Source organism: Neopsephotus bourkii, unplaced genomic scaffold, assembly GCF_033783945.1.
Source record: "Neopsephotus bourkii isolate Nb327-2 ecotype Australia unplaced genomic scaffold, CSIRO-AGI_Nbou_v1 NB_1292, whole genome shotgun sequence".
NCBI classification, from domain to species: domain Eukaryota; kingdom Metazoa; phylum Chordata; class Aves; order Psittaciformes; family Psittacidae; genus Neopsephotus; species Neopsephotus bourkii.
Genome location: NW_026901776.1, coordinates 736,971 through 759,077, shown reverse-complemented (window position 1 = coordinate 759,077; position 22,107 = coordinate 736,971). Strand labels below are relative to the sequence as shown.

The 22,107-nt window shown below is 43.3% G+C and overlaps 1 protein-coding gene and 1 non-coding gene across 4 annotated transcripts in view; both read left to right on the top strand.

Moving 5' to 3' along the window:
- Nucleotides 1-166: 166 nt before the first annotated feature.
- TOMM20 (translocase of outer mitochondrial membrane 20) overlaps nucleotides 167-22,107 on the top strand; it is a 113,531-nt gene continuing 91,590 nt past the window's right edge. For 2 of the 3 annotated variants that reach the window (XR_009727285.1, XR_009727284.1), the window contains exons 1-5: nucleotides 167-353; nucleotides 5,348-5,394; nucleotides 6,086-6,167; nucleotides 6,443-6,585; nucleotides 13,992-14,150. Coding sequence is in view for 1 of the 3 variants with exons in the window: in XM_061365691.1 (XP_061221675.1) it covers nucleotides 230-353; nucleotides 5,348-5,394; nucleotides 6,086-6,167; nucleotides 6,443-6,585; nucleotides 7,661-7,705 (441 nt within the window). In the remaining 2 variants the exon portion in view is untranslated. Of the gene's footprint in view, nucleotides 354-5,347; nucleotides 5,395-6,085; nucleotides 6,168-6,442; nucleotides 6,586-7,660; nucleotides 8,072-13,991; nucleotides 14,151-22,107 lie in introns of those variants that run through there. The other variant, XM_061365691.1, reaches the window with a different exon arrangement.
- LOC133219031 (small nucleolar RNA SNORA14) lies at nucleotides 961-1,095 on the top strand. The gene has a single exon (XR_009727341.1). It is a non-coding gene; the product is annotated as a small nucleolar RNA SNORA14 (small nucleolar RNA).

Here is a 22,107-nt window from a genome sequence, read left to right as displayed (position 1 = left end):
GCACCGGGCAGCCAGCGCATGCGCTCCGTGGCGACGGGCGGCTTGCCCGCAGGCACTGCAAGAGGCGCCCTCTGCGCCGCTGCTTGATGACGTCAGCGGAAGCGCGGCAGGGTCCTTTCTGGGTGCCCGTTCTCCCCAAGGTGCTTGCGGAGCTCGGCGCCGGCCGCGCGGCGGGAGGGTGGGAGGGCGGGCGCGGTGCGGCGGGACCTTCCCCTCGGCGCCGGGCACCATGATGGTGGGCAGGACCAGCGCCATCGCGGCGGGTCTTTGCGGGGCCCTTTTCATCGGTTACTGCATCTACTTCGACCGCAAGAGACGGAGCGACCCGAATTTCAAGAACCGGCTGCGGGAGCGTGAGTGTCCGGGCCTGCTCCTCCCTTCCCCTCACCTCATGGGGTTCTCCCGCGGCTTCCCGCGCGCGCTGCCTTCAACAGCCGCCGCTTCTGGCCCGCGCGCGGGGCTCGGGCGTGCAGCACGTGACGCCTCGGTAGCGCCCCCCCGGCTGCCGGGACCCGCCGCGGCCCAGCCCCCCCCCCACCCATGCGGGGGAGAGGCCCTTCAGCCCCCCCACCGGAGCGGGCCGGGAGGCTGCGGCAGGGCCGGGCGGGGGGCTGGCGGGCGGCCTGCGCCCAGGTAGGCCCCGAGCCTCGGCGGGGCTGAGCTGGTGCCTCTCGGCATCCCTTTGACCGAGCAAGGGGACGGGGCCTCCTTGCTGGGGCGGTTTTTATTGCCCTTTGTGTAGTTACTGGGTAACTCGGGGTTTCTGCATCACAGCCTTGGCTTGGAAATAGTTCATATCCCCCTTATTTTCTTTTTAATTATTGCCATCCCACGCTCTCAGCCATACCATTATGGCCACTGCATTTATACAGTGACGTTTATGAAAGGATGTGATCTCTTACAGTGGAGTTGTGCTGCGGTAAGGCAAGAGCCAGGAGCTGCCCACAGGTATTTTATGTGTTGCATTCTTAACCCTCCTGGCAGCTCTGTTATTAGCTTCCAGGGTAAGAATGAATGCCAGAGAAAACTGTTGATTAATCCAAAATGTAGAGCGCTTCTCCCGTGCCTCTTCATTATTTCACATCTTCAACATTTAAGCTCTAACATCTAGCTCTTTTAATAATTAGTGAAGGTATTAAGTAGAAGAGTAAGCCTGAGTACTCAAGGTGCTCTAATTCATCTAAGGTACTTGAATGAATCATGAAAAATATTGTTGGATTACATGACCTTTCAAGGTCCCTTCCAATCCAGAATATTCTGTGATTTATGTGCTATTTTTATTGTTTCTATCGTGGAAATATGTATAGTATTCCTTTTGATAACTAATCTGAAGATAAGAAGTTGCCATTAAAGTAAACTTTCCCATCAAGCAAACATAATGTGATCAGTAGTTTTGTGAATGGAAGAGTCAGTAACTAGATGGGTTAAAAATTGCTATGTACCTCATGATGTTTGAACATAACTTACAGGCTTTGATTCCGTCTTAACGGCTTGAACTTGTTGCGTGACCAGCGTTGATGCTTCACAGAGTATTAACTTGGCTTTCTGTCAGCTCTTCCACAGCAAATTATGTCTTTCAAAGACTTCATCTGAAGGCTCTTGCTCATTTACATAGCATGTTAGACACGTACTTGTGTGCCTTCACACAACTCATTGTGAATTTTTAGGTATACTAAACTGGTACGTGCTTGTCTTGCACAAGCAAACACAATTTTTGGCAGTATAATGTTCTTTCTACGATGTTAAATGCAAAGTAGAGGAAATATTGGATGATGTAAGATTTTTGCAGAAGCACTGAACATTATTTTTGCATCCCATGGTTTTCATTACCTGAGCTCTATCCAGTAATGTTCTGAATAAACCTTAGACTTGCTCTTATTATGAACTAACATTTTCTTTAAAGTGGAAAATATCCACTGTGGTTTGGTGGGTAAAGGCTGTTGCCATTAGGAGGACATCACTGTATGACTTGTGATCCTTGGATGTGATTCACTGGGCTGCTTTTAGTTTTCAAGCTTTAGATAATATTAAGGAATTTAGGTTTATTTTTAGTACTGTAACTCATTCTTTAGTGTGGATGCTTCTGTGGTGATGCCAGCTACCTGATCATTACAGTGCTTTTATTGTTGGATAGCAAGGCTCGGGCTGCAAAGTATTTGACAAAAAATGGTCCAGAGGAGCAGCCAGTTGCAATTCTTTAGATGAAGATACACCATTTCTTGGGCAATAGTAAGGGGTGTTTGAGTAAAAACACACAGAAACCACCTTTATAGCAGATCTGTTCCACTAATCTTCTTAGGGTAAGATTCTTTTTCAGTCTCTGATGCAGTGTCACCAAAATTTGGGAAGGACATGAGCCAACATGTCAGTGGATTACCTGGAGTATTTGGTCAAGTGCGTGCTGACAGATGAAGAACCAGGATTTTTTTTTTTTGCCATCCCAGTTAAGTTGTACATCTGTTTGGGTTGTGTTAGGATCAAAGTTCATGTTGCAAAGGCTCATCATAAAAATGAGGTTTTCAGGTTTCAGGATTAAAAAAAAAATAATAATTCCTGGGAGACTCCAGTTTTCCAGATGTCTTAATCTCATTAACTTTTTTTTACTTTTCTTAGGGTTTGGTGTTGCCAGTTTGGGGAGCATGTCCATATTTAATCCCAGGAGCAAAAAAATAGCAAAGCTATAAATATCTGGAGCTGCTTCCACAGCTGTATTTTAAAATGATAAGCTTTTAGTTGTGTTTACTATTCGTGTTCTGGAATTTATAAACCAGAACTCTTATAGAGTCATAGAATAGAATCATAGAATAGTTAGGGTTGGAAAGGACCTTAAGATCATCTAGTTCCAATCCCCCTGCCATGGGACCCTAACCCAAAAAAGAGCTGTATAAAGACAGCCACAACTTCTGACCATGCAGAATTTTGCCTCAGAGCACCTTCCATCTGGACAGGTGAGTGCAGGGAGAGCTGTGGGCAGACTTTACAGATGGGAGCAGAAGATGCAAATAGCTTTCTGGTCATTTCTCTCCTTTGCGGGACTGGCTGTGAAGCTGCTGGGGCAACTTGGGGATTTTCACAGCCTGCGCCAGCATGACAGATTATCATGTTTGGAAACTCACTCCGCATCGACAAGAGCTGTGCCTGAATCACCTGCAAGTTGTGCAGTTTGAGAGCTGAAGTTTAGCTTTCTGGTTTGGATGGATGCACATGCGTTTTAATGTTAACTAGGATTCCTTCTATGAAGGATTGCTCTTCCCCTTTCCTGAATGTGATAATGTCTTTAGAAAAGAAGGAATTTTTTCTTGGAGGTCCATGGGGGAAAGCAAAAACCAAAAATATATGGGGTTTGGGTGGTTTTTTTTTTGTTTGTTGGGGTTTTTTTGATGGATTTAGTTTTATCCCTAAAGCTATTGCTTTTTGCTTACGCAAGTTGCATTAGTAGTGCTACCAACCAATAGGGGAAGAATTCCTAAATAACTTTTACAGCTGTTTGGGGTTTTTTTTGTTTGTTTGTTTGTTTTTTTGAGGGGGGGAGGGTTCTGGTTTTTTTTGTGATTGTATTAACTAGTGGACTTTTAGAGAGACCTTTGAAAACATATTAAGATTAGGAAGTAAAAATGAATAGTAATCAGACTTGAAAGATTCTGTAGGTCGGTGTTCAGTTTTGAAATCTTGGCAATTCTTCACATTCCTATACTATTTCAGGTTAAAGTATATGATGTCATATATGATCAGTGGTCAAAAGCATATCTCTGCTGGTTACTTTACTTACAGTTATTAACTTACTAACTGAAGTAGTTTACTTACAGTTACTTTATATCTCTGAATACTTAACATGGTGAGTGATATCTCTTGTGATATTTTAGAAGATGTCATAGTCTCACCAAGAAAAGTTTCCTCCTGAAGAGGATGTACAAACATTATGTTGCTCTTTTTACTTTTCGGTGATGTTTTCACTGAATGTGGTAAAGTTGAGGTGTGGTTTGTTTTGATTGTGAAACATTTCACATGCTACTTCTTTTTTTTCTTTAAGATTTTATGTGTCAGCAGAGCTGGTTTGCCTGGTAGCACAGTTTAAAGTTTTGGGCAAATTAATGCTTCAGAAAACTCGGAGTGAGCTAATTGAAGGCACAAACTTTCAAGAAATATATATTTTTTAATATTGAAACCAACCATAATGGTAAAATTACATAACACTACAGTTCTGTATGACGCATTTTTCTGTATATTAATTATAAAATTATGTACACAGGTCAATAAGTTGTAGAAATTCAGGTGTGAAGAGTTACTAAGGTATTGTAGAAGGTAAAAGGGTGATCCGTGTAGTTAGAATGTGAAATCCCTTTATATAAAGAACACTTGATCTTGTCCATAGATTTCCCATGTTACATTATCACTACTGGGAAACGGTATTCTTGAATGTCTGCATCATGTGGACAGTAGCAGATACTTAATGGTTAAATAGTTCAATTAGTTAAATAGTTCAATTATAGTCAAATAGTTCAAATTATGCTAAATCATATTTTGAACTATTTCTAGCTTTTAAAATTGCTAACCATAGGCTGTATTTTAAAAGTTATATTGGCATAACTGTTTCAGGTGATGCACTGATGAGTTACAAAAATCATTATTCTCAGTAAATCAGTATGACTGTAATTATTCTTTCTTGTAAGAATAGTTGCTACTATAAAATATCTTTCTACCTACCCAAGTGCATTAAAAGCAAGCTATATATAATTTTAATTGCACTCGTTTTGCTGGAGTGGTATAGTTTTATGTTGCAGACCAATGTTATGCCTTCAGGTTGAGCAATTAAATCTAAATGTTTGCTTTCCTCAGATCTCAGAAATGTAGACTTTAGCATTGCTCTTGCTGTGGGATGATGACATACTGCTACTTATTTAGTTCCCAAGGCTTTGCTATAAAGCAGCTGGGAAGGTACATTTACGTACTGTGACCTGCTGTCAAAATTAGGTAGCCTTAATTTGTAGGCAGTGTTTCTGTGTTTTATCATGGTTAGAAACCATGTGGAGAAATCCTGTGTTACTCAAACTCTTCCCTTCTTTATGCCTCTAGTGCATGAGGCCCTGCACAGTTGGTGTTTACCATAGCCAGCAGGGGGAAAATTGCCATTTTGAGTTGGTTTTCTACTGCCAGCCCTTATTAGACCTCTAAATGATATTCTGCTCCAGAGAGTGGGTTGCAGTCTTGTGTTCAGTCTTCAATATTTGGAATATATTATCAGTTTCTTATTCTGAAAATAACTTTGATTTGTTCACAGTTTCAAACTGTAACCTGAAGGCTTTTTTTAATTGCAAATTAAAAATGTAAGATGTTTTTATTCTTACAGGAAGGAAGAAACAGAAGCTTGCCAAAGAGAAAGCAGGACTTTCCAAGGTAATACTGTGTTCAGTAATGCAGTGCTTTTTGAAACATGTTTAATATGTAGTATTTGTAAGAATTGTTTAAAGGTCTGTTTTGATTCCAGCATTAGAAACGCTTCTGCAAGTGCACGGTCTTTGGTTTCCTTAGTGCTCATAAATGGTGTTTTCTTTTTTCTGTCAGATTGAGGACAGACAGTGCAACATTTCCTGTGTGATTTAATGGTGTTTTCCTCTTTAGTATTTACAAGGACTTTGCAAACTTAAAGATCATAGATGTCATATACCTAATACTGAACTTGATAGCTTTTTGCTATAATAGATTTCTCTTCCTTGTTGCTGATGGATCCTGGAATAAAAAATAGACTTGTCTTAACCAGTTGTAAGAAATATAGTTGTGATAGGTGTAACACATCTTAGAGTTTATATTTGCTACGAAATTCTGAACTTAATAAACTGAGTAGGAGTATTTCAGGCTCTGTCTCTTTACACATCTGTGATGCGATGACATGAGACCTAAGTCTGATTTTCAGAGACATTCTCTGTACATTGAAGTTAGTGGTGACACTTCTAATTTATGGGCTTTTTCCTAGTTTCAGTGTACAGTGTGGTTGTGTGTTTGATTTCAGTTGAGAATGAAAGTTTGTTAGTTTGTCCCTTAAACATCAGTTGAAAAAACAACTTCAGCTTTACTCTGTGTGTTACAGTTGCCTGATTTGAAAGATGCTGAAGCAGTTCAGAAGTTTTTCCTCGAGGAGATTCAGCTTGGGGAGGAACTACTAGCTCAAGGTAATAGCATATCTTTTTTTGAAGGGTAAGTTGTAAAGTAATTTTTCTTTACCTTTGCTGGAAGATGATTTTTATATACTAATATCTTCTGGGAAGTGAAATTCACCTAGGAAAATGTTCACTTTTTTCTAACCTTCTGCATTCAGAAGATCCAGTAAGGGAGGAAGAAAGAAAACTGTAGATTGAGTCTCAGTAATTTAATCTACTGTTGATGGATGTTTTATGTAAATACAGGGTGGAAGGTTTATTTCAAAACATTATGATTTGTTCTACAGGTGAATATGAGAAAGGTGTTGATCACTTGACCAATGCCATTGCTGTGTGTGGACAGCCGCAGCAGCTACTACAAGTTCTACAGCAGACTCTACCACCTCCAGTGTTTCAAATGCTTCTAACTAAGCTCCCTACAATAAGCCAGGTATGTGAAATGTTCCCTGTTGGTTTGGTTTGAAAATAATTGACCTATTTCTCTCATACACTATGTCAGTCTTGAGTACTGTTTTTTGTATATGTTCAGTTAGATTAAAAGAAGCTTTTTTTCACCTGAAATATTAAAAAGTGTATATGAAAAACACCATGTAGCATTAATAGCAATCAGGGTAAAACAGAAATGCAAAGCTTCTCTCATGCGTAGGGTATGCTAAGCTCTCTTCAAATAGAGACACCTGACTGCAGCTGTGGTACTATAAGTGGATCCACTGTTTCTCACATCCAGGTTGGGGGCTCAGAAAAGCACTAACTTCCTTGCACTGGGTCTTGAGCTTTATTTTTTAAAATTACATACCTACAAGTGCCTGTAAGTGCTATAATAGTGCATTAGAATTAGTCTGTTGCTTTTGCTAGCATGTTGCTTCTGGGCCAAAATGTTAGCTAGCACCAGAACATGACAGGTTTGGAAGCTTGCGGGTTTCCCTGTGTATGAAATTCCCTCTGTTTTTAGCTTGAGTACTGTGCAGGAAATGTTAATGTTGGTGATACGCCAGCAGGCGAATCTGTTGTAAAATAAATAGTATGTTTTATGTTCCTGGGAACACAAGGGTACTCCCTAACGGTGTTACCTCACATAAAGCAGAAACTCAGTGCTGTGCATCAGTCAGCTCTCTTTACAGCTCAGGGCTGGTTACATTTTGGTTCAAGGTCCAGGTAGTTAGTAAAAACACTGAAAAGTGTCAGGTATATTAGATGTAAAGGTCCAGGGAAACAATGATGAAAAATACTTCCTTAGAGGACAGTGACAAAAACCACACACAGAGGTCATCACTGGAGGCTGATAGGATATTATTTGACTTCAACTTTGTTAGGTATTGCACAGTACGTTATTTCTGCAGAACTGACTTCAAACACTTATGTCACGTAGATTACCATTTTTAACATTAATTGGTTTGCTCAGTAATTACACTGCTTAATGTTCAGTGTAAAATTACATTGCTTGATAATCAGTTGCCTACTGTCAATTTTATGTAATTGTGAATGAGTTTTTCTCCTTCTTACAGAGAATTGTAAATGCACAGTGCTTGGCTGAAGATGATGTTGAATGAGGTCACACCACAACAGGGGGAAAAAATGTTTTCTTACCCCAGAAGATGAGCATCACTAGGGGCATAAAGGGGCAAACATAGTAGTTAATGGACTGTGTACCACATCGGGTTCTACCAGAGTTAAAATTAACTTTGTGTAGGTGGGTTTCGCAGGATTTTATTTATTATCCCAGTGAAAAGTGTATTTTGATAAGAATTCATTTTATAAATACACTGTGTTGAGTTATCAAAAGTATCACTGACTTCATTATTATTAAAATATGCAGTTGTAATGTTGTACATATAAAGACATAAAACTACGACCTATTAAAAACCCAATGCTCATTTTTGAAAAAACAAGGTTATGGCAATAAAGATTTATCTGCATTTGTGTGTCCCTATAGTGCTACTTTAAGTTTCAGAACATCTGGGTGTCAGAGCAAATGATCTAAAAATGACTTAACATTAAAATTTATTTTTAATGTTACGGCTGGTCTTCCAATGCTTTTAAGTAAGTTTAAAACCTTGTGTCATTTCCTGAGGAAATAGATGTGTGATCGCTTAAACAGTACCTGATCACCTTAGAAAAACGCAAATCAGAATGAGAATAGCTGGCTGGCTGCAGAAGGAATGACAAATCCATTTGTCAGTAACAATAACATCTAAAGTGATGCAAGTCAAAACTGTATCTGGCAAACACGAAAGCTTTGTTAATGCAGGTGTCTGAAATAAAGCTATTTGGAATAGAATCTGGGGCACAAAAGCTGGGGTTTTTTGAAAGCTTGAAACCTTTTTGCAAGATAGGCAGTTAACATTTCAGTGTCTAGTCTTCAAGACCATAGAAAATGGTTGTTAACAGTATTTGGCATTTGTCTTAAGAAACAAAATTGCACTGATAAGGTGAGATGATGATATCCCAAGGCTAAACTACCTAAAGCTAATAGGTTTAGAAAGATGTTGTGAAATTTTGGTATGGTATGATACCATAAACTTGAACTTAGGTAGGTTTTCTTTTGCCAGTGAAAAGGAGGCAAGTAACTTACAAGCTCAAGTGAATAACGGAAGCATAATTCTGGAAGCAAGTTTTCCATGGACAGGGTGTTCTAAATGTCAAACTATATTGGCTTCCACTGTTCTCTGGTTTTGTGCTCTCATCACTCGTTTGTCAGAAGAAACAATGAAAAATGCTGCTTTGTATTTTTGGTGTGGTGGCTTGTTTTAACTTAAGGAGAAAATGAAAATGATTTAAGGTGTCTGTCTTTCAGAGCAGCTGATAGTTTGTGCTGATGATGCCAATACAAGGTACTAGGTGGCATAGTCCAAGTAGAAGCAAGGTATTCAGAGAGCACTTTAGCCAACATTCCCATCTGTCACTCTTAAGCCTGGTGTAAGTTTCCATAAAGTCAGATTCTTCCAAAACATAGGCCTCAGTGTTTCAGAAATAGCCTTGCAGAGATCTTTTGAGAGGTTAAGTGGGTAGTTCATGGTCGCTTAGCAGTTAAGTACCTGAGTTTGGGAGTAGCAATCACTCTTACTGAGTCAGTCTGCTTAGACAGTTTGCCATGGGAGAGATGTTTCCCCCTTAACTCCTTGAAAACACAATTTCCCAAGATTTGAGGTGCTGTCGAATCATCCTGTAATGCAAAAAATACTGAAGTTAATGGCTGGTACAAACATAAATTCTGTAGTTCAGTCTTTTTGTTGTGTGTAAATTGTTCAGGTGGCATAAGGTGAAACTCAGTAGCCATGATCTTCAGGTGACAACGGCTGGTGTGTTCTTTCCATTTTAATTTGTTTTAGAGGGACAAAGTTACTCTGCACCTAGAAAATGTAAGAAAAACTGAAATTGCAGAAGGGCCCACTGTTTTTAATGAGCATAGTGAGGCTTTCTGGAGTTTTCCTTTCTAACCCTTACAAGCAAAAAGTAAGGATTCATAGGTTATGCTGACAGAACTGTTGGCATATTTACTTGCTGCCCTTGCTGGTGGTGGTTGCTTCTGTATAGTATCTTTTTGGTTCAGCTTTTAATGTTTCTTAAAGTAAATCCAAGTCTTCCACTCTGCCTCAAAAAACAAACCCAAACAGCATAAGGCAGGTGGCACCCTTCCTTCAAACCTGAACAGTTTTCTATGCTCTTTGGTATAATGTTGACAACTTGAAGTCAGTTTAGTTTACAGAAAGCTCTCCTGAACAAAATCATGTTTTAGCAAAGCCGGGTGCCAATTCTGATTCTGGTGGAAGACTTGGTGGTAGTCTGTTTATGTGTACAGATGATCATTGCTTTAACAAACATCATAGATACACATTGCTTTAACCCCTTTTGGTTTTCTTGATCCTGAAAAGTTAGATGCAGACAAAATTTTAGATAGCATAGTTTAAATGTAGTCTTAAGTATAAGTTTGTTCTTTTATTACTCAGAAGTACCTGCTTTGTATGCTAAAGCGAGCTCTGGTACCTGTGTTCAGTGCCTTGGCTAATAGGGTGGGAATGTTGAATCCTTTTGAATCCTTTTAACAAGGCTTAAGGTAGTTTCTTTTTTTCTCCCCAAATCTGCTGATGAAGCTAGTAACCTACAAACTGAAGACCTGAGGTTATTGTCTGGAATGAGAATTGGCTGTTGCTCCAACAGTGGCAGGCTGACGCTGGTGTGTAGCTAGCATGCGCAGCCCATGGATGGAGGAGGCTGTAATTTAGAACTGGTTTCAGGCATCAGCAAAGTGCAGGTCATCGGAAGTGCAGCGGTAATGATGGATGTATTGCATCAGTCGCAGTAGTGCCATTGTGTTAGCTGTGCGTAGTGCTGTGTTTTCACCTGTGCAAATTAAAAAAGGCAGAAGTGAGCCGTTCTGGTTGTGGGTTTGCTGCTGCTGAGCTCTGTAATCTTAGCTTACTGCAGGTAAAACTACTAATCTTTTTCCCAGAAAGTGTGATCTTCCCTTATGTGGTGTTCTGAGGGCAAGGCACTTGATTCCAGCACTAAGAGGGCTTCTCATACGGTAAATCAGAGGTCTGTTAGTTTTATGTTGGGAAGTCTCCTAGCATCAGTTACTTGGACAGCTTTTAGAGGAAAACCTCAGCTAGTTTCATGATCATGCAGGACTACCTTTGATGTCTCACCATTAAGTTTTGTCGATAATGGAATCGAATCCAAAACCACTGATCACACTGAATCATCTGGTACTAATTTCCTTACCCTGCGGGATGGTGGATTGTTATTGTTGCCCTTAACTTGAAAAATGGAGAAGTCCCAGCCCTGCTGTGTAGGAGGCCAGCCAGCCATCATCAAAGCAAAGTTCCAGCTATTCATGCACCCAGAAGAATCTTTCTTAAGTTTCGTTTGTACATCTGTTGACGGTGTGTTTAAAGTCCCTTAGGCTGAACAGTGGCCCTACATGACCGTTGTGTTAAAATTAACATGAGTTAAACTTCAAGGGAGTCTTTGAAGTGGTCACTAAGTGCTTTTAGTGAGTGTTTCAAAGGCATGTTGTACTGTACACCCATGCTTCTGCCTTTTTAAACATATGGATATGAAAAGGGCTGATGTGGAAAATCAGTTTTTCTTCAGGGCTTGTGTTGTACCCAAGTCCTGGTTTGGTTTTTAGTGTGTGCTTACACTGACCAGTATAGTTTATGGTTGTCTTTGTACAGTGACCAAAGGCCTGTTGCAAAGAGCTGAAACTTGTGGTTAATTCACAAGTAGTGGGCTAGCTTTCATCAGAGGCACTCTAGAAACAGCTTCTGGTTAACAGGGCTTATTTTCTGCATTTGTACTAAAACGGAGCTTTTCAAAGAAGAAGATGTGGATGTCTGATGGTGTTCTCGGAGGGCAGAATTTGCCATGTCCCATGTATGAATGTGTGAGCGAAGCCATAGAAAACAGCTGGCCTGTCTGCGCTGTTTCTGTGCCTAACTGACCAGCATCCTGGCACTAGATAATGGGCAGCTTTTTCAAAGTACAGTGGTTTCCACATGTTCTTGAAAGAAACTCCAGGTTCTCACTTCTTTCCCTGCAGTACAGGCTTACAAGTGCTAGTTTTGCAGAATATTTACTGAACGTTTTTTAGTAAGGTCACTAGCCTGCTTTCCAGTTGCTGTTATAACCTAGTAATCGTGAACTCCTAAAGGCTCTGTGCTATAAGCTTTTGCCTCCAGGCATGAAGTCCCGGTTCCTGTTTTGTGAAAAGTCAGGCCTTGATTTAATGGGTTGACAGATGTGTGTCTCCCTGCAGCCCTTGCTCACAATTACTATCGTTTCCCTTACACCCTGAGGATGTTCTTGACTTGTCTTTGGGGTGAGAAGATTGCTGCTGCTGCTCACCCCTGTGTGATAGTTGCTGAACGGAGCGTTGTTGCAGCTAGCACAGTGTTGCTACAGCCTGCAAGTTTGCTTGGGTGGTCCATGCTGCAAGACAGTTTTGAATGGCTTTTGTGTATGAAATTGATAGGTGTGCATGGAGGCCGATAACAGCTGAAGTCAGATAGTTCTGCCTCTTCACAACTTGGACCCTTGCAACTGAAAACTGATTTGGCCACGCTACCATTTATTTGAGCAGGTCGTAATCTAAACAGCAGAGGGCAGTTGTGCACACACCTTCTGTGCAAGCTCATCCTGCAAAATCCTGATTTTTAGAATCTTCCTGTCTGGTGAGGTGATGCAATGCAGCATTTCGTCCAGACAAATCTGGTACAGTGTATAAGACAGGATCGGTGGGGCAGCAGTGGCACATGTTTTTACTGGTACCTAATTTTGGCTTCTAAAATTCTGTTTGGTTTGTAGCGAGGACATGATTGGAAGGACTTCCCTTTTCTTTCTCTCCATCCCTCAACACAAACCAGGTAGATATATAAGCATTGTACAAGCTGAACTCTGCAGCAAGATGCAACTAAATCTCATTCCCAGGCATGCAACAGAAGAGTTTTCCCTTGCCTAGCTGTGATTTTCCTGGATGAGCTTTGCTAGCTGAAGTAAAGGAGAACACCTATTCACTGCAGTAAGGGTGGAAGAGACTCTGCCTGGAGTTGGGTTCTGGCTGTGATGGCCCTTGTGAGGAGGCCTAACCAAAACAAAAGAAAAGGGGGAACACATTAGGATGTTACAGGTTGGTGGCAGGGTGCAGTTTTGCTGCTGATTGAATTTCAGCTGAAGGTGGCAAAACCTACTCGCCCTGTTGCACTCCTGTAGCTGTCATGAAGTTTGCTGCTGGGGTCTCTGTCACGGCTTGAGGCAGCTGTTTGTACTGAAACTAAACCTTAACTGCTCCTGCACCTCAGAAGTGGTTTTTCTTTGCTTCCTGGGGTGTGTTTGCAGTGTATGTTTGTGCCACACAAGTAAATGGAAGTTTTCAGCCCTTGTAGCTGTCATTCAGCATTTTTTCAAACATTCAACTTGTTAGTAAGGAATTCTTCAAGGTCTGCTTAAAGCATGGCAAGAATCTAGAGAGAGAGATGTTAATTAAAATATATTGTCTCTGCAAACTGTGCTTCTCCTTTCGTAGGTCAGTCTGGATATGTTAATTGTAAGATAGCCTGGAAGATACAGAAATCTGCTGTAACAAACCAGTCTTTGCCTGTTTTGGCATGTATGTAAAAGAGTATTTCCTGGAGCTCTGAAACAACCTGGTTAGCATCTTTTGTTGTATTTAATATTATTTAATTAGAAGGAATGTACATTCAGCTTTGATGATTAAAATGACAATGATTGCATGAATTTGTTAATTATAATGCAATGACTAATTAAATGGAGAAATGGAGAAAAGGGATTCTTGAGCAAGCATGTTCTTTGAGAAACTCTGGTGTTTTTAATTGATAGTACATGCCCAATCAATTCACAGCAGTATCTCATTATTGATGGGAACAGTCTGGTTTTGATGGAAATTTGCTTTTACTGCACATTGACCTGGTATAATGTAACATCTTGATCCTCTAAGTTACTGCAGTGAAGATTGACAGTTCCTAGAATTAAGGAGGTGGAAGTTTTTGACTATATTTATATATAGAATGGGAGAAGCCCCATCTGACCCCAGGTTGCAGCCTCCATGTTTACTGAGTTCTTCTAGTTTGGGTGTTTGCTATAATGACATTCAGCTGAATTTGCATAACCATGAGGGGGTTGTTGTTTGATTTACATTTAATTTGTTTTTATGTCTCCATCTAAAGTTTTTAGCTTTAACATCAGGCCCCTTGGCTTATGTTAGAAGTTGCCTGACAGAACTAAGGGTCCTTTATTACTTCTCTGTAGGGATGTTATCTACTGGCCATTTGCACTGGCAGAATTCTTAGCATGAAATTATTACTTCTGTGTCAGCAGAGATGTGTGTGGCACTCTGAAGAATCTGTCCAGATGAAGCCTCTGCTTCTGCAAGCTCACAGCCTGCGGTCCTGATCCTGTAATTTACCCTGCATGGTCCTTTCCTCATGGAAACCTAAGCAGTCAAGAGCAGGACATTGGGACACAGGAAGGGAGAAGGTAAGGTTTAGGATAGTATGATTGTTTTGGTAGTTACTGGGTGGGTGTTTTGTTTATCTGAATTATGTATGAAGCTCTGAAGCTTGCTCCTTTTCTACATCATGCTATTTTTTAGACTGTCTAATCAGTGCTAGTTAGTGCTGCCATCAGGAAAAATCAGACCTCCACCAACCATAGACCTGCTTATGTATCATGAAACCTACCAAGAGATAAAAAAAGTATTAAAGACATTCTCTATAATAGAAAATATTTGAAGCACAGCACCCCCCAAGCTGGAATCAAATAACATGAACTGTTGAGCACTGGGTTAATGATTCTGCTGGCAGTCTTGCTGCTCATAAGTGGCTTCTGCATTGTAAATGTAAGAGGCAATCTTTCAGGAATCTGGCTTGCTGTTTGATAGCAACTTTAGAAGGAACTCTGACTGTTCTGTCAAAACTTAGTAATCAGCCTATACCTTAGTGCCTGAAATTTTGTGACGCCATCGCACAAGTAGGAAAACTGGGACATAGATATTAAGCAGGCATAAAGAAGGCAGACAGTGTAGCAATGCAGAGTCAGCGTTCACCTAGATGTTGGTGAATACATGACAACCTGATCAAATGGTTGAAAACTGGAGAGGTACTTCACTGGGAGAAAGTTGTAGCCCAGTTTTGGATGATTGACCCATCCTTAAAAACAATACAGTCTTCTAAAGCTTGCTTCTGACACAAGTCCTTGTGGTTAGAGTAGATGTTACCTGTGAACAGGGTGGCTCTAGCCTCCTTTTTCTGTACTGGAGCCAGTGCGTGCAAAGGAGAGGACAATATACCTGAAGGAGCTGCCTTTCTGGTAGCCGTATACCCAGAAGGTTGAATGATCAGACCGGTGTATCCTGCCACCCTCAAGGAACAACAGACTGGCTCTTAGTGGGAGCTTGAGCTAACCATGGGGGCAGCTTGGCTTCTCTGGGCAACCATGGAAGGAAGTGCTGATAAGTTAAATCTGTTTTCTAAAGGGCACAGAGATCCTGGGATGGAAGGTATTGATACTGGAGCAGTGCACTCTCAGTACTTCTTGTCATAAATGTGAAGCAGGGAAAACGATTGGCTCTTATGTAGAATCTCGCCCTTCATAGAATCATAGAATAGTTGGGGTTGGAAGGGAACCTCCAAAGGTCGTCTGGTCCAATCTCCCTGCAGTGAGCAGGGACATCTTCAAGTAGATCAGCTTGCCCAGAACCACATCCAGCCTGGCCTTGCATGGTGATATTTTTATAGCATGAGTGAAGTTTAAAGCTGGAAGACAATTTCCAGTCTTACTGTTTTGAAAAACCGCTCCAAATGGGTGGAAATTTCACCTGGGACCCTCCAATACATGGTAACTTGTGACGTAGCTGCAACTTTTGTTGAGGTGACATTTGATTTGATCTGAAAATCTCTTCAATCACTCAGTTTTCAGGATGGTGGTGTGAGACTCTACCCAGTTTGGGAGTTTTTGCTGGGAGAAAGTGTTTGCTGAGTTGCCCTCAACATTTTTCATCAGGCCTGATAACATTTCTGGTTAGACTGTAGATCTTTTCACAGGTGGATGTCTCCTGCCTCGGGCAGCACATTTTCAGCAGAAACAGGAATCACACTCTCATTTTAAAGAAAAACTTAAGCATATCGCAGTCTGGCAGAACCAGCAATGGCGCTGTGAGATGGGATCCTTCATGGCCTTTCCTTTTTTTCTAATCTTACTGTTCAAATTCCGCCTCCCCAACTCCTGGTAATGTTGCAGGTGTTGTGTGCTTGGTCTTGGGTTGACAACACAAGTGTTTTGTTGATTGATGCAGCATGGATTTTGTAAATTCAGAGTATGTGTAGGTCATCATAATCTTCACCAAAGTATTTGCAGAGGTCATCACTCTGGGCTTTTGAAGAAATGCTGCTGTAAGACTGATTCACTGGAGCAGTATAGGTTACCTTCATTTTGCACAACTTAACTGTGAGTTCCTTTCTTCTTGGAAGACCACATTATATTTTCTAATATCAAAGAATATCATCCGTGTTGACATGGCTGTTTAGGACACATGCAGTACAGTTGTGCTTCTGTGAAGCTTCACAGTACTCAGAGACCAAAGACACAGAACTAATGATGAGCTAGACATACTGTCCTTCACACCAGGGCCAAATGCAGTCTTTTGCTGGTCACCTTTCATTGCTCATAAGCTGTGAGGTGGTCATTTATTTCCAGTGGGAAGTGGAAGAACAGAAAGTACTTTGCCACGAGGCCGAGTTTTGTGGGCAGTCTTGGATGCCTGATGCAAGACTTCTTCCACTGCTTCCCAAAATGATGGTTCTCTTCTGGCAAAGTTCTGTTTTTTGTTGCTGCGCTAAATAGATGTCTCCTGCGGTCAGGACCTTCCCCTTTAACATTTTTCAATGAACATCAGAATTCATATACACCAAAGCTCTTTTCTTCTTTTTAACTCCCTGTGTGAAGGTCATATAAAACAATTAATTCACTGCCCTTTGCTGAGTGTCTTCCAGAGATGGAGTGCCTGCCTTTTGCTATCTGTGGGGCTTAGCATTTTGGCCTTTCTCTTTTTCAGTGTTGAAAGGTTAACATTTGTATTCTTTCTGGAATACAAAGGGAATGTTTCAGTGCTGAGGCACATAGCAGAGTGAAAATTTTCAGGGATGGCACTGCAGATAGCAGCTGGGCATGCAGGTACTGATGCATTTGGTCCCACAGGATTGGGAACGTGACATCAGTGTCTAGAATGAGGCCTGTCTCCTTGGGGCAAGGTACCCCTTGCTGTTCTTGCCAGTCTCTCATTTTGCCATAGATGTCCATATAACAACTGCAGAACATGCCAAGGCTGTGGTGGCTTTGTGTGTAGCAGCAGTGAAAGATGAAAACCTGCAGGCCCCAGTGTAAACATCAGCTTTGCCCAGCACAGCCAAATTTGTCTTAAACATCCTTTGCTGGATTTTTCCCCTTGCATTCCTATACCTGCCTTTTATAGACAGTTGTCAGGCTCGGTTCTGAAGCGCTGAAAGGAGGCTGGGTCCCATGTTCAGGTATCACACCTGCTGCCCAGAGGCAGTCCCGGGCGAGGGGAGGCATGGAGGGCCTGCAGAGCTGCATGTGCTCGGCTTCCCAAGCCGGTGCCACTAGATGGCAATGTGGTACTCCTGCAGCCAGGACTCCTCTCTTTCCTGTACATTTTCTTGCTTTTTTCTGTATTTATCTCTGCCAAAGTGATGATTGCACCCACCACCCCGGCAAGAGAACAGAACAAAATCATTTCATAGAACATTACAGCTGTTGTGCCTTTTCCTTTTCTTTCTTTTTTCCTTTCCCCCCCTAGCTCTTTGTCCCACAGTACAGTGCAGAGGTTTAAAAACCCTCTTTCTTAGTCATTCTCCTTCTAAAAACAGAGAAAACACAATCTCTTGGGAGCAATTAGCTGTGAGAAAAGCATTTCTCAAACAATTGCCAGGAAGTATTGTCTTGACCGATATTCCTGATGTAACACTGTCGTTCTCAGTACTGTTATTCTAAGGTACTCAACTGCAAAAACAGCAGGGAACAGATCTGTAGTGTATGATCTGCAGCTTACCACCTACCTTACCTTTTTATATCCATTTACTTTCAGTTTGTGTTCTCCCTGCATTCCCTGTAGCTATTCTACTTAGGAGAGTGAACTCCTAAATGACTCTCCTCTTGTGACTCTTGTATCAGGCCAAGGCTATGGCAAGACATGGCTGAAAATTAAGGTTATGCCTCTGCTGCCCAGGTTGTTGGTTGAAATTCAGTGGCACTGTGCTGCAGAGGAGGTCAGGATGCATGCTTACAGCAGTCCCTCCTTGCCTGAAAGCCTGGCAGCATGAGAATATGTGCTGTATTAATGGAAGATGGACCAGGTTGTAGGGTGGGAAGAGGTTGGAGGAATGGTGGTAAACTTCAAGTGCTAAAAGCCAGCATTAGCAGTGGCTAGGAGCTGCTGTTAGCTAGCCAGCTAGCTAGATGTACACGGATGCATACCCCTTCACGTGCACGTTCACGTTTATATTGTGCCATTCAAATTTTGCCCCTCTTCACATAAATTCATGGATATTTGAGGAATGAGCCTCGTTCTGTGGGACAGGGTGTGAACTGAAGCACCTTCTGGAAGACAGACAGCAGTGTAATCCTTTCATTCAACCCTGTCTGCAGCTGCTTTTTATAAACTTGGCATAAATATGTACTCAGTGAGGCCAGGCCTGTGTAGCTGGAAAATATTTTCCACCATCCAGAAAACCAGAAGATTGGAAAAAGAGCCCAGAAATTGTGCATAACATGGAATGGCCTCGCTTGTGGTTTTTTTCCATGACTTCCTCAGCTCATTTTTCTGCTGCCAATTTTAGAAGCCCATAAGTCATACTTGTTAAACTTTCTCAGTTAAAATGTAACTCTAAGAACAAAGTCATATGATATGTTGCAGCCAAATAATCCTTCCAGAGAGTCTGACTGGAGGAAAGCTACCCTGATCTGGCCAGCTCGCAGACCTGCATGGGCTCCTGTCCCGGGAGAGGCAGGGATGAGGGGCAGGTTTGCAGCGTGAGGCCCCCCTCCGTCTCCCTCCCGGGTGCAGGCTTCCCCATGGACTTCAGCAAGCATTCATCCCTGGTTTTGGTAGGGTTGTCAGGCCCCTGGTGGGATATGGTGCAGGATGGTCATTGCAAAGATTTCAGTTCCTCCTCCTCAGGACTTTAAGCAGGAAGCGAAGCAGAGGAGGGAACAAGGGGAGGCAGCACAGAGGCTGGTGGGGTCTGGCAGTGGAGGGCTGAGACACTGCTGTAGGAGGGTTCTGGTGCTGTCAGGGTGAAGGAGCTGGAGAGTGAGGAGGCAGCAGGTTGCCAAGAGTGAAAGTGAATTGGTGGAGGGTTTGAAGAAAGGGCATCCTCACTTCAGTGCATTTTTAAGTGTTGAATCGGTGTGGAAGTACTCGCATGCCAGGAGCAGTGTTTCTGTCTGCCGGTTTTGCTCTCTTTTTTCAGGTGATTGTGCTTGCACCAGGCCCCAGATGGTTGGTTTGAAATGCCAGCCCTTGTCCAGGGTCTGCTCTCGGTCACTGTTGCAGGGAAATCGCTCTAAATTTACACTGGGGCAGTGGCTGAGCAAGGGATTTGGCAGCAGTGCTCCAGCACACACCCCTGGGGCTGGCAGTCCCTGCGGCCTGGGCCACGGCAACCTGGTGCCTTGGGAAAGCAGAGTGTTGGTGTCCCAGCAGGGCTGCCCTGGGCAGCCTCTGTGCCAAGGGTGTGCGAGTCCGGCAGGGCAGGAGGGGCTGGAGCAGGCAGGGGAGAGGAGGGAGCTGGGGGAATCACGCTGCTGCAGAGCGGCTGCCAGGAGCGGCGGGCCCCAGAGACCGCCTTTCTGCGGCAGGGCGGAACGCCCTCGCGAAGCCTGTGTGGTCTTCACGGGAAGGGAGGAACTGAGCAAACCCACTGGAAACCGGCGAGGGTGTTGTAATGTGTTTTGGACGGCCGGTTTCAGAACCCAGAGACTGCCTCTCTCTCTCTCTCCCTCTCTTTCTTCCCCTGGCAGCTGCTTCCCGCGCCATGACACTGAGGGAGGTGGTGGTGACTGATGTAACTGCGGCCAGGGAGAGTCACTTGCCCAACGAGCGGAGGCTGGCCGGTGGCCAGAGAGGTTTGCTAAGGCCGGGTTTTCACACAACAGGCTCCCTGTCCCTGTGTGCATACCTGTAACCGGGCCAGGTGCCTGGCACAGCCACCTCCCCAGCCCACTACACGAGGTGGCTGTATGGGAGGAGGAGAGGACAAGGAAAAGGAAGAAAATCTTGTTCTCGTCCCATGTGAATGTGGACCCAGAAATGTCCCCAGACATGCGTTGTTCGTGTCACCGTATTGTAGTGAATAGCGATGCCTGTTCGCTGAAGCCAGCTGTCCTGTGTGCCAATGGCACGCGGCGTGGGGGAGAGGCCTGGTAGTGTTTTTGCTGGATCACCACCTTTAAGTCATTGTGACAGACCTTTAAAAGGATCTCTTTGTGTGAACTGGAATACAATGCTCAGCTGGGCTCTTAAATTCTGGCTCTGTTGGGAAGAGAGATCCTTTCATATCGATTGTCATTTCGTATGCAGTTCAGGCACCGGCTTGTAGAAAATCTGGGCCAGGAGAGATATCATTAGGTATTTATGGGGGTTTGGTTGGCTCAGCAGTCAGTTTTTCCATTGTCATGCCGTGACAGTAGTGCATTACATACACCCTCAGGAGACATCCTTCTGCTTCCACAACAATAAAGGACTTTTTTCTTTTTCTGACTCATCTTCAGCTTGAAAAAAAAACCCAACCACCACCAGTAAATATAATTAGCAACAGGCAGATATACTGTATGTAGCTTTCAGAGCCCATTGGGATAGTGCCTCTTAAAATGTGTGCTCGTGGTTGCTCACCCCATGCTTAGACCTCCAGCTACATTTCTGATTATACTTAGTTGTTTTAACATAGCTTGGTAATGTAGGCTGAGGAGCCATTTCTATTTTGGATAAAGAGGAGGAATATATTTAACACTGGGATTGTCTTTCATGCACACACAGGAGCTTTGGCCAGACTCACAGCTCACAAGGTAGGGAGTACAAATGGCTGCATTGCACCAGATACAAGATCCACTTAGCTCTTTATCCTGCCTTTGACAAGGGCCAGCAGCAGATGCTGTGAGGAGGACAAGAAACAGAGCAGGTCTAGGCTGATCCTGCCCCAGTGTGCCTTCTTGGCTCCTAGCACAGCTATTCTTGCTCACCAAAGGACAGGGAAGAGGCAACTACTGCCTTAGTCCTGTTCCCCAGCCTCCTCAGGCCGATACTGCTCAGTGGCCTCTGTTTGCTTCTCAGATGTGGCTCCATGTGGAATGGAAAGCAGATGCAGGTCTCCTGTGCTTCTCTTCAGATCCACATGGTCACGTGAGGATGGCTGGGTTAAATGTGTCCTGGCCCCTCAGAATTACCCTGATGTAAGTGTGATGGTGCCAGGAGCAGGTGGTGTGCAGCTGGACCCTGCTGTCTGCCAGGCAAGTGTTCCCTTACACTGCAAGCCTGTCCTCACAATCCCAGTTAGGGGCTACTGCCCATCCCGCATGTGCCATTGGAGCGCCAGGAAGCTGGGACCCAGCCTTTGGGTCTGTATTTTGCCTCAGGGTGAAGGCTGACACCAGTCACATGGCTGTGAGCAGGCCAACTGGGAGATCAGTGTGGCTTTGTTTATTTATTTATTTTAACCTGTGACTAAGGTAGGGCGGTATTTGGATGGGAGCCACTCCTCCCAGAAAAGTGCTGTTTATATTTCAGTCTCCTGAGCAGAGTCAGTCGGATCTGAAGTGCTCATAACCCAGCAGTGGTATGCGGGCTCTGCTGGCATGTCCTCACGTAACCTGGCGTTCACGCTGCCGGACAGAGTGTGGGCTGGTTCTTTCCTCATCCCGAGTGCAAATGGCCAGGAATTTTCCTCTGTATTCCTGTTGGCTGAGCTCAGCGGGGTGGAGGAGAGGAAGAGCAAGCCTTCAGGTGAAGGTGGCCCGGCACTGAGTAGGGCCATACCTGGGCTTACGCTGAACAAAAACGTGACAGTGTGGGTGCGGTGATGGCTCTATAGCCACAGACAGCATTGCAGGGCTCACCTGTGCAGCATGTGTTTAGCACAGGCACTAGTAACACTGCTGTATGTGTAAGCAAGTCAGTACCTGCTGCCATGTGATCAAAAGGAAAGATGCTTTTAGAAACATGCGAGGGTGGCATGAAAAAACAAGTCAGCTGAAGTATCTTTAGCTTGTAGGGCACCTGTGGGCTAGTAGACACAAGTGAAACAGTGCACAGAAACTCCTCAGATACCGAGATGGTGTTTATTTCCATTATCTCTACTGAATTCCACCTGTGTAAGCTACTTACTTCTTTGAGATCTGGTGAGTTCAAGACCCTGGCTGTTGA